The sequence below is a fragment of the Talpa occidentalis genome, unplaced genomic scaffold (genome assembly GCF_014898055.3).
Source record: "Talpa occidentalis isolate TD23 unplaced genomic scaffold, MPIMG_talOcc4v2.1 talOcc4.3, whole genome shotgun sequence".
NCBI lineage: Eukaryota > Metazoa > Chordata > Mammalia > Eulipotyphla > Talpidae > Talpa > Talpa occidentalis.
In genome coordinates this window covers 73,794,689-73,810,260 of record NW_023603184.1, presented here as the reverse complement: position 1 = coordinate 73,810,260, position 15,572 = coordinate 73,794,689, and the positions used below count along the sequence as shown (strand labels likewise).

Here is a 15,572-nt window from a genome sequence, read left to right as displayed (position 1 = left end):
CAAGCTAATACAGTACACTTTATCATCATTCAGGGAAAGAATTTTTGGAGAGTTCTGAGAAAGACCATTATTTCTTCCCCCTCAAAAGATCAGATAAATATTCCACTGTGCTTTCAAAGCTCTTTCATATTCAATATATTTGCTTCTCATTCTACCCATAAGCAAATGTCATTGGATACTACTATATCACTCTGTGACAAAGGATCATTAAGAAGATGAAATACATATCATTATAGAAAATCTTATGCTTGGGCCCCACCTCTGCAATATAAGACACTGAGGATGACAGTCAGCAACAGCTATTACTACCCTTTGCCAATCACTGAGAAGTAGTTTAAATGGGCAGTCAAATTTATGGCAATGTTAGCTGCCATATTTCTGTCACTGCCAATGAAGATGTGTGAGTCAAAGAAATTTTGGGGACTTCTAGAAGCACAGGGTTGGAATTTTCCAAAGAGAGACTTTAATACTTTCAGTATCTATAACAGAGCTTTTCTTTGCAGAACTGCATGCTTCTTTCTCTGTACTATCAGGGGTTGGCACAGCAACAATGCGAGAGTCATGTGCTCCAGGAGAGCACACGAGTGCCAAGAGAAGGCCAAGGATGTGTGGATGTGACCCGAGTACCCTGAGCACTAGGATTAATGCTTCTTCTGGCCTATATTTTCTTAGATTTGTCTTTTATATCCTTGCATGGTGAGACCCAAAGACTAAGAAAGGATAAAAAACTTGGGGAGAGGGGCAAGGTATTGTCTCTGGGTTGTAGGCTGAAAGGGAGCTTTTGGAGCTACGAATATTTGTATTTCCACATTCTCACTGGGGAACTGCAGTGAGCATGGGGGCAGGGAAAGCTAGTCTTAGAAAGAGGGTCATTTTTACCAAAGCACTGCTATGTGCCTTTTTTAGGACTTAAGTATTAAGTATTCTGGTTCATAGCACTCCAAATACACCCAGGTGTATAAAGCATAACCACTAAGATTAAAGAAATACAAATATTTTATTGCCAATCCCTAACCCTGTTCTTCATTTTTGAATGTCTCTTGCCTTGTTCTACAGACTTAGTAGAAGTACTTAATTAAGGTCCTATATTCTAATAAAGGTGCCAAGAGTCAGGCTCCAAGCACCCAGGAGCCACAAAGAAATTGTGATAGATAAGGAATCACATATGAATGACTCTTCAAAATGACACAACAGGGTTAATAAAAGATGAGTACTCTTGAATGCACAGCAGTGAAATGATGAGATATAATAATTGAATGGTTTTCCTGCCAAGTTATTGGCAGGAAGTTATTTCCTGCCAAGTTATGGATCTAGACATTCAAGATTTCATTTACAAACTTTAGCAACCTCTGTACCCAAGGTGACATGCAAATAGAAGAGAAGGATGCTGTCATTCCATATTCTCACTTACTTAGCAGAGAAGAAAATCACTGGGCAATTAGGAACAAAACCACTAAGTAAACAGCATCCCCCTACCTGGTTGGCACAAGCTTGGGCAGGGTGTCCATTCACTGAAAGCTGTCACAATACAGTCTTTTCTGCATGGAAGAAGACAAGGGCGCGCTGTTTCAGGCCGAGTAGACTCTGGACATCTGTCAATGTAAAGCAACCATGTCAATGCCTCCTGGAGCAAGTTAAGTGGTTTAGCATAGAAACTTAGCATTTTAGAGCAGAAAACATTGATGCCTGTTGTTCCTTGTATAGACAGGAAACAGATCCAGGTTGCTGAAGCTACTTACCTAAGGGCTCACAGCCAAAGGCAGAGCTCAAATCAGTCTTCAGCTCTTCTGCCCCAGAGACAAAAGTACTTTTTGCAAGGATAAGAAAAATAATCTATGAAACTAATAAAAGACAAATGCCAAGCAAGTGTCTCCCCATCAGCATCAATTCTAATAGCATTCCATTTGTTTGCAGAACAAGAAATTCTGGCATTTTTTTCCCCAAAACATTTTTTCTTTTAAGGGTAATATATTAAAACAGTGATATCTTACAAAAGGAGGAGGAAAATACAAGGCACTATAGGGATATACAGAGAAACAAAAATCACTGAAGACTACTTCAACAGAATACGTATCTTTGATATTTAACAAAATTTTAGAATATTTAAATACTTAGTGGCTGTTTCTTTAGAACATGGACTTGGAGTAAGCAAGGTACACCAGACTTTCAAGAAAAAATACACTAAGTTACCAACAGAAACATTTCTGATAATTAATTTAGTGCTCACATTTGTGAAGGAAGTAATATAATCAATGGATCATAGTCAGTCATTAGAACTAAAGTCTCAGAAAATGGCAAATAAGTGTTTTTTGCATGTTTTTATGAGTACAGAGGGATAAAAATCTTTATCTTCTAAAACAATGATACAAAGGAAAAGCAAACAGAAAAGCACTCTGCAGCATATATTTGGGTTTTAAATTCTGTTATGCTTAAGTTTCTCATAAAGCACAGAAATGCCGTGTGTATAAAGTCAAAGCATGAATTCTGGAGTTAGATAATCAGTGCTGAGTTAAGGACTTTGCCTACATTCTTTCTTGTTTTCTTAATGACAGCAGTGAGGCATTATAATCATTTTCTGATGATAAACTACTGAGGTGCTGAAATAATCAATACTAGAAGCCATGTTGTGACCTAACACTTGAGAATTTTTTTCCCTAGAAAAAGAGAAAACACCATCATCAGTCTAGCAGTTTCAAAAAGACAATTAATAGACCTTTATAGAAGAGAGAAAAAAAGGGAAGAAATAAAATTAAGGAGTAATGAACAACAACAACAAAAAAAATGCAGAGTTTCTGAAAGGCTGACAATTCAAATGAAAGGTCCACAGATTGCACACAAAAATGACCAGCGTACAAACACAGCACACTCTTAAAATTTCAAACATCAAGAAAAGGAAGAGATTAATATTGGTTGAGAGAGAAGAAGAAAAACCAGTTATCTAAAAGAGTGAAGAATCTGATCAACACCAGACCTCACCAATGTATATAATTATTAATGAAACCAATGTATACAATTATTTTCTTAGTGGTAAAACTCTAGGAACAATTCACAGGTAAAACATGGAAGACTAACCCTTGGCACTCCGAACCATTTTACGACAATTTGATTTAATTTCTTGTGCCATTTCAAGATAAAACTTCAGGGAAACATGCATGTCTCAAAAAGTTGCGTTGAAATAACCTCAATTCCCCGTAATCACTAATAAATTGCAATGTCCCCTGAGAGGGGACAGCAGAGGGCAAAGGGCTAAATTTGATGCAGAATTACTGTGTATATCATTCTTGACACTATATGGTAAAGACAGAGTGAATACAAGTTTAAAAAGGAGAGAGAGAAAGAAAGGAGGTTTACATGTTCTCATCCAACAAAGCAGAGTGCCATCCTTAAACATAAACAAGATATAAAGATCTAAAGATACTAAGTATAAGTACTAATGTAAACAACCAACAGAACAAGAACATGAGAGCTGAAAAAAGACTGATTGTAAATGGACTGAGGTTTATTGCTTTCATGAGGGGTAATCAGGGCATGGGCATTTTAATTTGATAAAGAGAATGATATGTAAATACATCATTTAGAATTGTTAGGTAAACATCGGAAAGGGAGGAGAGACAAGCATACACACTTGCACTTGCTGTAGTGACATGAAGACACAGTGGAGCTAAATAATAAGCAATGAAGTGGTTGCCAGTGTCAGGGAAGGAGTGGCTGAAAGCAGAAATGGCCACAAGGCTTCTCACTGCTATGTATTAAACATCTTCTTGTATATTGTAAGAATTTGTGAACCATGAATAGCCTTACCCAGTGAAATGGAAAGAGAAAAAGGCTGTAAAAAAGTAACTTTTAAAAAGGGTTGTGTTTGCGGATTGGTAAACTAAATGGAGTAAGAGATGGTTGCTGCCCTGCTGTTTTTCATCAGCCCCTCTGTATTATTTTACTTCTACCGTGAAGCATATAATACTTCGATAAAAATAAATTAAAATGGAAAATGTATATACTCATAGAAAAAAACTGCTCAATAAATAATGCATGACATCATTAATTTTCCTTAATACACACTAAAAACTGTGTATCGAATAGATCAATTCACTGAAAATAGTAAGGGAGAGAGTCTTTATGAAGACACAGTGTTATTTAAACTAGCTACTCTGGTAAGGAAAATTTATGTCATACTTCACTAGAGAGCACAAAAAACACTAAAATCATTCCCAAGTCCTTGATTCATACTCTGAGGCCTACTAAAATTAAATTGATGTGCCATTTATTCTAACTCCTCTCCAAACTCTCCTGGTATACGGCTGGAAATGAAGTACAACTTAAGGAATACTGACTGCCTGTGTGCTCAGAGGGTTATGGGTGGGGGAGCCACCTCACCCCAGCACTCATTATCCATTCACAAAATAATGGGTTGTCTGAAAAGTCAGGATGCATTTTTACACAGAAAACATAGAAAAAACATATCATGACTTTCTGACCACCCAATACGCTTTGAAATACTTGCGCTGGGCTCCAGGCTTCCTGGAGAGCATGACGTGCTACAGGGACTTTCTTCACTTCCATTAGGAATATGTGTAAGCTCCATAGGGAACTGATACTCTTCACTGTTTTTAGCTTTTATTCACAACACTCACATAATATCGACTCTCCATAAATATGGTACACACTTTCCATCTGTGTTCTTCCTCTAAGTCCACAAGAGAAAAACAAGATCACTCCTCAATGGTGAGGTCAAGTTCAGATTATATTGCTTTCATAGAGGCCATGAACTGAAGGCTTTTCTGAATGTGATTTTTGGTTTGATATGAGCCAAATATACTCTTGTTTGTGAAACTGTCCTTTTCTTCATTTCTTCTGCCAATAAGATAGACCTATTCCACAGGGGTTCAACTTCCTCTTCCATTCTAGTTACTTCCAATATCCCTGTAGGGATCATCACATTACCAATTTTCATAAATTTTCTCAGCCTTCAAAAAATGTCTTCTTTGACCATTAGCAATCTATGTGCCCTCCATTTCTGAAAACGATAAGGTTGATTTTCTGTATCATAGTATTGTCTGATTGAAAAGAAGCTTTTGACGCACTTTGTGTCACTATTTTGTTTTGTGTGTGTGTGGGGGGGGTGGGGATGGACATACATTAATCCTGAACATCTTAGTGGTAGAATTTCATTTTATATAATATCTTAAAAGTGACATTGTCTAGCTCAGCATAAATATTTAGTAACAATAAGGGAATGATTAAATAGCATTCTATGCTGTTGGAGTTTGAAGATAAACAAATCCCTGGAGATATTAGGCTAATTTATCTGGCTACTTCTAAAACAAATTTGAAGTTTTAAAACCTAGGGAACATATGGATTCCCTTTTCAGTTGGTAAATAAAGTATGGGCCTTGCCTTTTTCATAATTTATATTTCTTACTTTCCCATCACACTCCTATCCTAGCTAGGCAGTGTTCTCAATAAAAGAATGAATGCATTTCATTTCTACACATACATTTTCCTGGACTTGCACTGGAATATTCTATAATGACTACCTTTTGGCTGTCCTGAAGGCTGCAGCTCCTTATAAGCACTGTGCTGAAATGTATCAAATTGAGCAAAAAAGACCTGCCATTTTCTAGTTATGGGTCTATAATCACAATGCAGACACACAACGCTGTATCTCCAATCCAGGAACTGACATGCCATCTCACTCAGCTAACTTCTAAACACAAAATGTTTAAATGGAGCTATGCAGTACTGCAGCTCACAAATGGTTAGGTGGTTTCACGTTAATGGCAAAAAACAGAAACAAAAACAAATAAAAACACCTGCCTTATCAGGAACTTTGGAAGACCCTGAATTCTGTGTTTTTAATATTTATTATTATTTTTTGTACACTGCAGCTGGAAAAAAATAATGTATTGAATAGTGAAACAAAACCAAGCAAACCCCCAGAAACAGCCCAACAAGTTCTTATTTCTGTTTCAGTTGCGCCCTAGCTAGTTCTCATTTTCTGATATGATCAGTTCTATTACTCATACAAAGGTAATGTCCTCACCTATACAATTACATGGAAACTTCAATACCAACCCTGGGAAGCAGAAACTTGCAAAGCTCTTGCCCCTCCCAGTGAGATGGGCTTAGAGTTAAGACATACCCTAGTCCTTCCATTCCATGGAGTCATGCTTCTTTCTCTCTACACTTTCATATCGCGATACTTTCTTTTCTCCTGTTTTACACCCCTACCCACACTTGAAGGATTTCACAAATGACAGCGGACCTTTTTCCACCTCAACAGCTTTCACATGCGAAAGAGAAAAAATGTGTGTGTTTGAAAGGGCAAAGCAAAGGATACTTTCTGCTACGAATAATCTCACTCTCGCACTCTGCTTCACTGGACACTAGGCCTTATTTTCTTAGTTCAATTAATCGCATTAACCTCAAGAATTTTAATTGTCTTTACTAAAGTCAATCCTGGCTCTTCATATCTAGCAGGATTGTTTGGAGACATACAATAATAATTAAAACGAGGTTGTTAAGTCTCCAGCCTCATTAACAGTGCAAAAAGGAATTAGCAGTGTCTTCATACATGTGTGTGTGTTAAGGAAAACATCTGTGCAATTCATTTTTCTGTGTTGGTAAACCAAGCAAAACTGGAGGTTATTCACTGTAATAACTTTTTAGTCTCACTTATGTAAATTTTCTAACAAATGCATATTCATTTGTAAATTATGCTTTAATTATAAATTTTGGGTCCTGTAGGTTTTTTTCAATCACAAAATATCAAATTAACATTGCGTATGCTGATGTATTCAGAGAATCATAAAAAATCATTCAAAATATGAGAACAAAAGAGGAAAGAGAAGGCTATAGGAATATATCATGCCATTTTTCATGTCCAAATAGCCTTTTAAAAAGTGATGACAATTTATTCAGTAGGTGTCAGTCTCATTTTAATATACCTTGCTAAGAAATAAACAAGTAATAGCAAGTAGATGTTTTCTATTGTGACTCAAAGTTGAAACATTTTGTGGAATGGAGAAAACCAGACTTCAGAAATGCTAAATTTTTGCATTGCAATAAAGAATAACAGCTGCATTTTACATTGTGTTTCATTCTATATCTTAGCCTTATTTATTCTTATTTGTATATGCAAGCTAATATTTCATGCATCTTTTTTTATCAGCTGAAAAATTTACATCATAAAACTGAATATTATCAAGGTTATAATCCTTCCCAAGCTAAAAGGAATTCTCCTGTGGGTATAATTCCTTCATTAGCCTTTTAGGATCTTACTATAACCTCATGAATTATATAATCACTTGCAAATATTAATGTCCATGTTTGGCTATACCTCTTATTGACTGGATCAATCCACATGGTGTTATGTATACCAGGCGAGTTGAAGAACATTCTGGCTTAAGTTGATATTCAAAAAACATCACAAGCAATGTAGAGTTGTATGTTAAAGCAGAGGTAACATTTATGAGTTACAAAGAGCAGAGATTATATGTAGGATATGCTCATTACTCTCATGACAGGCACAACTGCCAAAATTCTTCATGGTAGATGCAATTTATTTTAATATTATTTTAGATTTGTCTGTTTTGCAATTATTTAATGTTATTTTACATCCTTGCTAGTGTTTTGACAGTACAGAATTCCCTGCCAGGAGAGTCACTGCAGCCCTCCCACCAATGAAGAGCCCATAGTCTTCTACCAGAGTCCATTGTATTCTCACTACTCTCCCCCTAATTTCACTACATTCTCTCCCCTGCTCCCTCTGACAGCTGAGATCAGTGGTCAGTTTTTAAGGGTCAGTTTTAAAGTTTGCTTTTCTCTGACCCTTTGTTTGGTTTTCTATATTCTACATATAAGTGACACCATACTGCATTTATCTTTCTCCTTCCGGCTTATTTTATTTAACATAAGCCTTTCCAGCTCCATCCATGTTGCTACAAATGGCAAGTTTCTTTTTTATTTTGATTTCTAAGTAGCATTCCATTGTGGGTATATGCCACATTTTCTTGATCCACTTGTTTTTGGAGGCACATAGGTTATTTCCATATCTTGGCTATTGTAAATAGTGCCTTTAGAAACATGGGAGTATAGGTTTTCTTTCTGATTATTGTTTTTGCATATTTTAGATAAATACCTAGGTATGTAATTACTGGGTCACATGGCAGATCCATTTTTACTCTTTTGAGGAAACTCTACACTGCTTTCCAGAGGGACTGAACCAGTCCACATTCCCACCAACAGTGTAAGAGGGTTCATTTTTCTCCTCACCCTTGCCAGCACTTGTTTCTGGTATTTTTGATATGGCTCATTCTCAGAGGTAGAGGTGGTATCTCATTGTGGTTTAGATTTGCATAGATGAATTTTTTTTCTTGAAGCAAAGGATAAATATCAGTTTCTCTCAACCTTTTGCAATTCATACCCACTATCCCAATATATAGGCCTAGCTCATTCACATATTTTACAAATGCATAGGGACCACTAACTACAAGTCTGACACTCTGATCAAGTCTGGGGTTGCAACAGTAAAGAGCATCTAATCCCAGTCCTTTAGAAGTTGAATTTAGGATGACAGGGAACTTAAGGCTTTGACTGTGCTTCACTTCAAGTCATAGTTATCTTCATTTGCATTTCCAGAGCCATCTGCTCATATGAATCTCCAACACCAGCAGTGTCTGGACAAATCTGTGCTGTTTCTGTCACTATTTCCCTTAACTGATCTTCTATGACTTTCTGATACACATCTAAAGTGGTTGTCATGGCATTGCGGATAGGCCCAAAGTCCCTCCTCGTGATGCCCCAAGATGAAATTAATCAGGTGTTTCAGTTACCCATGACAGCAACAAAAATTGGATTGAGTTAGGCAGAAGCAGAGAAGATGCATTTGCTTATGTTGCCAGAAGGGTAAGAGTGTACTCAGGGGGATGGGGCAGGGTTGATACTGCCAGAATTTGTTCTTTTCAGCTTCAGCTTCCTTCTGCGCATCAGCTTTACTCTCTTGTCCTGATTTTTCAAACAGGCTTGATCATATCAATTCTCAATTCATATACACTGAGCATAACAAACAGAAAGCAGTGAAAATTTCACTTTTCCACTTGAAAATTCTTGGGGAAGAACTCAAAGCTGGTTAGTGTGTGCCATTAGACCAAAGCTTGTACAAGCCCATCCTGGTGACTCACCACCCTGCACCAATGGTGGAGTCTTTTACCATAAGAGGGTATCTAGTTCTAAGATGGTGACTGGGAAATCTCTATGGGTATGGCAGTCACCCAGTGTCTATATGCTGCATCAGTCACTTACATTTTCTTTCCCATCAGTCCTCTTACATGGAGCTGAAGAAGAGTTATGGCTTATTTGGTGTAAAGATGAAATTCAATTCTGTTTCGGTCCTGTTCAGTTCTTCTTCTTCCTCAATAAATGCAATTGCTACTGATTGTTTTTGATATTTATGTCCTATATTCCATGTCCAAGTTTTCTGGTTTTTTTTTTTTTAATTTATATCTCCACATACATGAGATTTTAAACTACTTGGGGGCATAAATTAGTCTACTTAAAATAGCTATTCAGATTTATTGCTCACTGTAGAAAAGATCTGTAGGACCTAAAGAAGATCATAAACACAATGTTATGCTTTCAAAGTGCAGAACCTATCTTATGTGGACCTAACCTTTAGGATTAGAAAATACTGAGATCATTTTTTGTTTGTTTTGATCACTCTAAGATGAATTTTTTTGATTACCATGATTCAATATTTGTGGATATTATCTACTTTTATCCATTAACTAATAATATACCTTAACTTTACTACTGACCCATATTATATATGTACCTAGTATTATTTGAGGCATGTTTATTATTTATTATTCTTTAAGAAGCAAACAAAACAATAATAAACTCCTATTCTTGTACGAGCTCTAGACATATTTATTGCTTGATAAATGTTTTCAACTAAAAATACTTATGTAATTATGTTGTATGTTTTTAATAAACCATTGCTATTACCTTTTGGTAGTCACTTGTCCCATGTGACTCTTAACACAGAAGACCCTCCTTGTCTGAATGCCCACACCGCATGTCGCTTCTCCATTCCAGCCAATGGTTGCATTAAGGGCAGTTACCAAAGTGTCTTCAGAACAGGAGCCCCAAGGTGAAGTTTCCCAGTAAAGCTGCATACAGGAATGGTCATTGCATGAACGGTGTTCTTGGAGGGTCTGACTAGGGGGGCATGGTTTCCCACCTGCAAAAATAAAAATCAAAAAGTATACATTGATGTTGCTATTGTTGATACTATGCTGCTGTTGATACTATGCTGCTGTTGATGTTAATTATTTTTTCTGTATCAATGGTCCAGAGAGCTAGTCTTTTGGACATGGCCTTCCAAAGAGCTGAGTCCTTATACCCTTCTTGCATTCTTTAGCTATGGTTCTTTACCCTGAGAAACAACCTGAAAACAGCATAGCATACTTCTCTCCTAAATAAAAGCTCACAGTACATGCCAGTTAGATTACAATTTTATTGATTCTACTGTCCAACTTCCTGGCATGTATCACTAAGATAAAGTTTAAAGAAATCTGCTTGTATTTTATTATTATTAAGCCTACATAGATTAATCAGCCAGACACAACAGCCCCTGACCTTGAAGTGATACCATATTGAACACACATGTGTTACCGATATTTGGCCTCTCTTACCTAATAGAGAGTTAGGTAAGAGTTTCTCAGAAAACCACTTTAGGATACCCATCCTGCATTGAGCCATGCATTTTACTGCAATTTGGGAAATCCAAAAGTATCTCGAAGTTTGGCAGGGAAGAGTCCATCTTGAAACTCTGAAATAATACCTGACAGTGTGTTATCCACTGGCAGGGAGACGAGACAGATGTGCATCCCTATACTCTTGGGTGAGTCAGATAATCAAATTTCATTACTGTCTTTTCTTTCACATTTTTATATCCATGTAAAAACTGGTATTTATTTGAAGTATTGATTTTTCCTACTCTTCGACACTGTAATGTTTTATTCAGCAGACCAAATGTTCAAGAAGATTTGTGACCTTGGTTTTGTTATTCTTGTTACTTTTTTTCCCATTAAATACTACTGACTTGTTTCTCCTTCCAGAAATATAAAAGACAAGAAAGGGAGACAATTACACTTTAAGAATATGAAAATGTTCATTCATCTTGACCCTGGCCCCATTCCTCAGGATCACAGAACAGCATCTTTATCACAGCCAGTGGCCACACTGCCCAGCTGTTCTAACTGAGCCCTAAGCAGACAAAGCCAAAGGAGGACCTGAAATGGCTCTTGTGTCTGGGGACAGAGACCATGGGTATAAATGATAGGAACAGCTGTTCCTCTAATTTGTTCTGTTGTCACTGTTAACATTCCCATAGCATATTTTAGCCTCTTCAAAGCCAATTTCATAGCCTTCATCTCTTTCCCTCTCAAAACATGTCAGCAAGACAAAAATAGGAAATCAGGGCACATGAATCAAGTAGCTTGCCGTTATTATTGGTGGTTCCTGGTCAAGAAGCCAGGTCTCTTGATTCCTAATTTGGAGCTCTTTTCCCAGACCTATCCCAATTATGTTCCCACTACATGAGCCATGTGAAGCTGGAGGTGTGTCATCCCAACATTATTTATGTCACCAAAAACGTATAATGAAAAATAACATCCACCTGGGCCTCCCTGGTGGTGCAGGGGTTAAGTCTTTCATGCTATTGCCATTGATCCCCAACCAGAAAGTTAACCTACATGGCGCAGCAGATCTCTCTTGTGTTGCCCACTGCTCCCCTCAGCAGTGTATTTCAGTAGATCTTCCTGTTCTGTTCCCCACTCTGTCTCTGGTGAATCCTCTCACTCCCTGCACCTCTGGTCTTTACCCCAGTTCTTGTATGCATAAATAAATAAAATAAATCTTAAAAAAATAACATCCATCTGATTGCATGACCTGTATACATGGTTGTAAGGTAATCCATGTAAATATAGGAATCCAGCACAGATATACTAGAGGATTAAGAGAAAAGTCATGTATGGAAATGAAACAAACTGGATTCAGGGAACAGAGATATCACCTCTAGGTGACTATTTCCTCAAGAAGACCTTCTCAATTACCTATTAAAAACTAATTAAGGCAATCGGGTATGTTGTTGAAAACTCTACTACCACTCACCTTCTCCAGACAATGCCAGGATCGTCCTTGACCTGGTCTGTTTCCCATCTGAATTTTTATTTGAACAAGACTGGGAGCAGGATGACCACTCTGTCCACTCGCTTACCACACAATCCATTCTGCAGGGGATTTCACAAGCCATCCGTTCAGGAGGAGGAGAGGCTGGACAGAGAATACCTGATACATCTTCTCCTGCAATCAGTTAGATCAAGATAGATGTTGATTAATATACAATTGTGGTTACTTTAGGGGACATTTAGATTCACTGCTTTCTCTACTACTTTAATCTAGTTTGGAAAACTAAAATATAAAAAAAAGAAAAAAAGAAAAGCTCCTTTGTCTGCCCATGATATTTATGTTAAAAAAAAAAAAAAAAACTACCAGGAGATCATTTGGCATTCAGGAGGTACATTCTACAGCAAACCTCCTATTTATCATCATTCAGAGGTCAACATAGGAATCTTCAAGGAATAGTAGGGAAGGATGGCTGTGTATAGATATGATTTATGTGTCTCTGATGTCACTGACAACCATTTCTGCAAAATGAGGGTGACAGTAGTCTATCTGCCTAAAGACCATGATGTAGGTTGACCATTCTATTCTATCATATAAAGAAGAATTTCATCATTTTCTTTTGGGTGCTTTTACCTCCAGATAAACAAGATTATCTCATCATTATTCTTTTGTTATGTTTGTGCATGGCAGTAAATAATCCAAAACCACATTGTAAATGGACTATAATTATACAATGTGTTGAGATAAAAGTTAAAAGTCAGCTTGAAGTGGTCTCTAAAGCATTTACTACTTCCCCTTTCAATGATCTGATGAAGTTTTCAAGCCAAAAAATAAAATTATACCCTTATCTACAGAATGGGGGATGGTGCTTTATAATTAATCAACCATTAAAATTAAACAGATCATTTCTAAATTACTTTTCCATATCTCAAATGAGGATGATTTTTGGAAAAACTCTTTAAGGTTATTTATTTACAGTTTTTAAAAGAAAATATTCCTCTATATAGATAATAATTCAGTTTTTATTATTCTCCCCATCTAGTTACCTCATAAAACAGAAGACATGAAAAACAGTGATATCATTTATAGTTTAAAGCACAACATGAAATGTGGTATGGTGACTACAGGAGAGAGGCAGTTTTGTCTGCGTGACTTTATGATTGTAGAACTCTCTTGTCAAAATCTGTCTGACAAAAAATAACTACACAGGGGACTAATATTTATGGAAGATCTTTGTGCCAGGCACTCTGCTTATAAGAAGCTTTTAGAGGCTGGTGAGATATGTCTCCCTCAGTAGGTGAGAGATCAGTGGCTCCAGTAGATAAACTTGCTCAGATCTGAGTTGAAAATCAAAGCTTTCTGACTCTAAAACTTCTGCTTTCCCCATTAACCTTGCTACATCTAACTCCAAAAGGACAGATCTTCTGTTTTATTTTTTAGGAAGTAACTAAAACAAGCCAATAGCAAGCAACACTGCCAGGAGGAGAAGATAATGCATTGTTAATATCTATATTCATATTTGTAAATGAGGCCAGGCTCCTTGCCCTTGAGGTACAAATAAAACTTTTCAAGCATATTATGAGAAGTAATAGAGATTCTAGCAGATAATCAAGCTGAAAGACCACTTTCACTCATTCTCTTTTCAGTATCAATCTATTTTCAGGTTGAGTTAACATTGTATGCTACACACACACAAATGCACATGCACACACGCACACACACACATACCAATACAACTAAGGGGTACTTTCCCAAGTACAAAAGCAGACAGACCAAACAAAATGTCTGACCTACATCTAATCAAAATTCACTTCGTGTTCTTTTGTTGTTTTTTTTAATGTCTATTTATTTATTTATACAAGAACTGGGGTACAGGCCAGATGCGGGGGAGGGTTAGAGGATTCACCAAAGACAGAGTGGGGAACAGAACAGGCAGACTGACGAAATGCACTGCTGAGGGGAGCAGCAGCGGGTTCCACAGGAGAGGTCTGCTGCGCATTGTGGGACTCTCGCTGGCTGGCCAGCATCGAACCAGTGCTGCAGAAGCTGCGGACAGCCTCACAGAGCTGCACTCAACTGCCTGTGCTACCAGGGGATGCCCTGTTTGTTTTTGTTTGTATTGTGACAGCAGAATTGAGGCTACCAGAGGGAGAGGGTGGGGGTCATCAGCAAAGAGGGAGGGGAGCCCAATTGTTCTATTGTGGAGAATTATTGGTGCTTTGGTTGTGGGCATGATGTGGGCAACATACATCTGAAGAGATATGCCTCTGTACCCCTAAATCATAAACAGTATTGTAAACTGTTATTGCAATAAAAATAATAAAGTTTAAAAATTCTTTTTTCCATATTTGTGAATATCATTAGCATGTTATTTACACAACACATTTTAAAACTTTGTCTTGCAAAAACACATTTTGAGGAGTAGGAAATATTAGTAGGGTTATTGTTTTAAAAATGGGAGGAAAGTAAAATATGTTGAAATAGTAAAATTGGCTTTACTATTGAAGAACTCCTCAGAGTGTTAAAAATGGCAATGTATAGCATGAATGTCCTGGGCAGAAAATTGTAGTGTTTTTCAGTCTTGTTTGACCCATAATCATCTTTTCTCAAAGTCTCTCTCCCAGAAACAGCATTTCAGTGAATATATTTTGAGAAAACCTTATGTTGGAGAGTTATAAAGTTAGCAACTACTATTTTATGAATTTGTACTACATCCAAGGCATATGATGGGACAAAAATACTAGAACTCTTCACTAGTAACAGAAATCAACCATAAATATAAATATTGAAATCTAGTGCAAAAGTAAAAGTCAAATTGCAAATGTGTGTTTCAAACAGAAATTATTGTCATGAACCAGAGGAGACAAAGAGCTGGGGGATTAGCATGAGAGCAGAGAGCTTTCAACAAGGAAAAAGAAAGGTTGAGAATTAGTGACAATGAGGCGCATATTTCAGGCAATGGAAGTGTCAAGAAAAGTAAGTGGCAGGAAAATACAAGGTATTTAGAGACAGTTATTAGTGAAGCTGCAGGAAGAGAAGCAAAGGTCCATGCTGGAAAAGTCATTTCACATCAAAACCTGAATGAGTTACACTAATGTACAAGTTTTTGTTATATTGCTGCCTTCCTTAAATTACAGGTTGCTCAGGATTTGTGTGACCCAAATTTTACATCCTCCCCCATAGTTATACAGCATGCTTGGTAATTATTTGGGGGTACCTGAATGTGTTTTAAAATCAAAGCTTTTGGGCCTCCCTGGTGGCTCAAGGGGTTAAGACGCAACCTACAAAGCTTACCGCAGCCACTGCAGCATGAGTTCGATCCCCTGACAGGGAGCAACCCACATGGTGCAGCAGACCTCTCTTGTATGTCCTGCTGCTCCCCTCAG

General features: G+C 37.2%; 1 protein-coding gene across 4 annotated transcripts in view; it reads right to left on the bottom strand.

Moving 5' to 3' along the window:
• The window catches only part of THSD7B (thrombospondin type 1 domain containing 7B), a 1,502,545-nt gene that overhangs the window by 372,734 nt on the left and 1,114,239 nt on the right, over window positions 1-15,572 (bottom strand). For all 4 annotated transcript variants that reach the window (XM_054699694.1, XM_054699696.1, XM_054699695.1 and 1 more), the window contains 3 exons: window positions 12,172-12,363; window positions 10,003-10,237; window positions 1,477-1,592 (listed from right to left, as the gene is read on the bottom strand). In XM_054699694.1, the coding sequence (XP_054555669.1) occupies window positions 1,477-1,592; window positions 10,003-10,237; window positions 12,172-12,363 (543 nt within the window). The remainder of the gene's footprint in view (window positions 1-1,476; window positions 1,593-10,002; window positions 10,238-12,171; window positions 12,364-15,572) is intronic.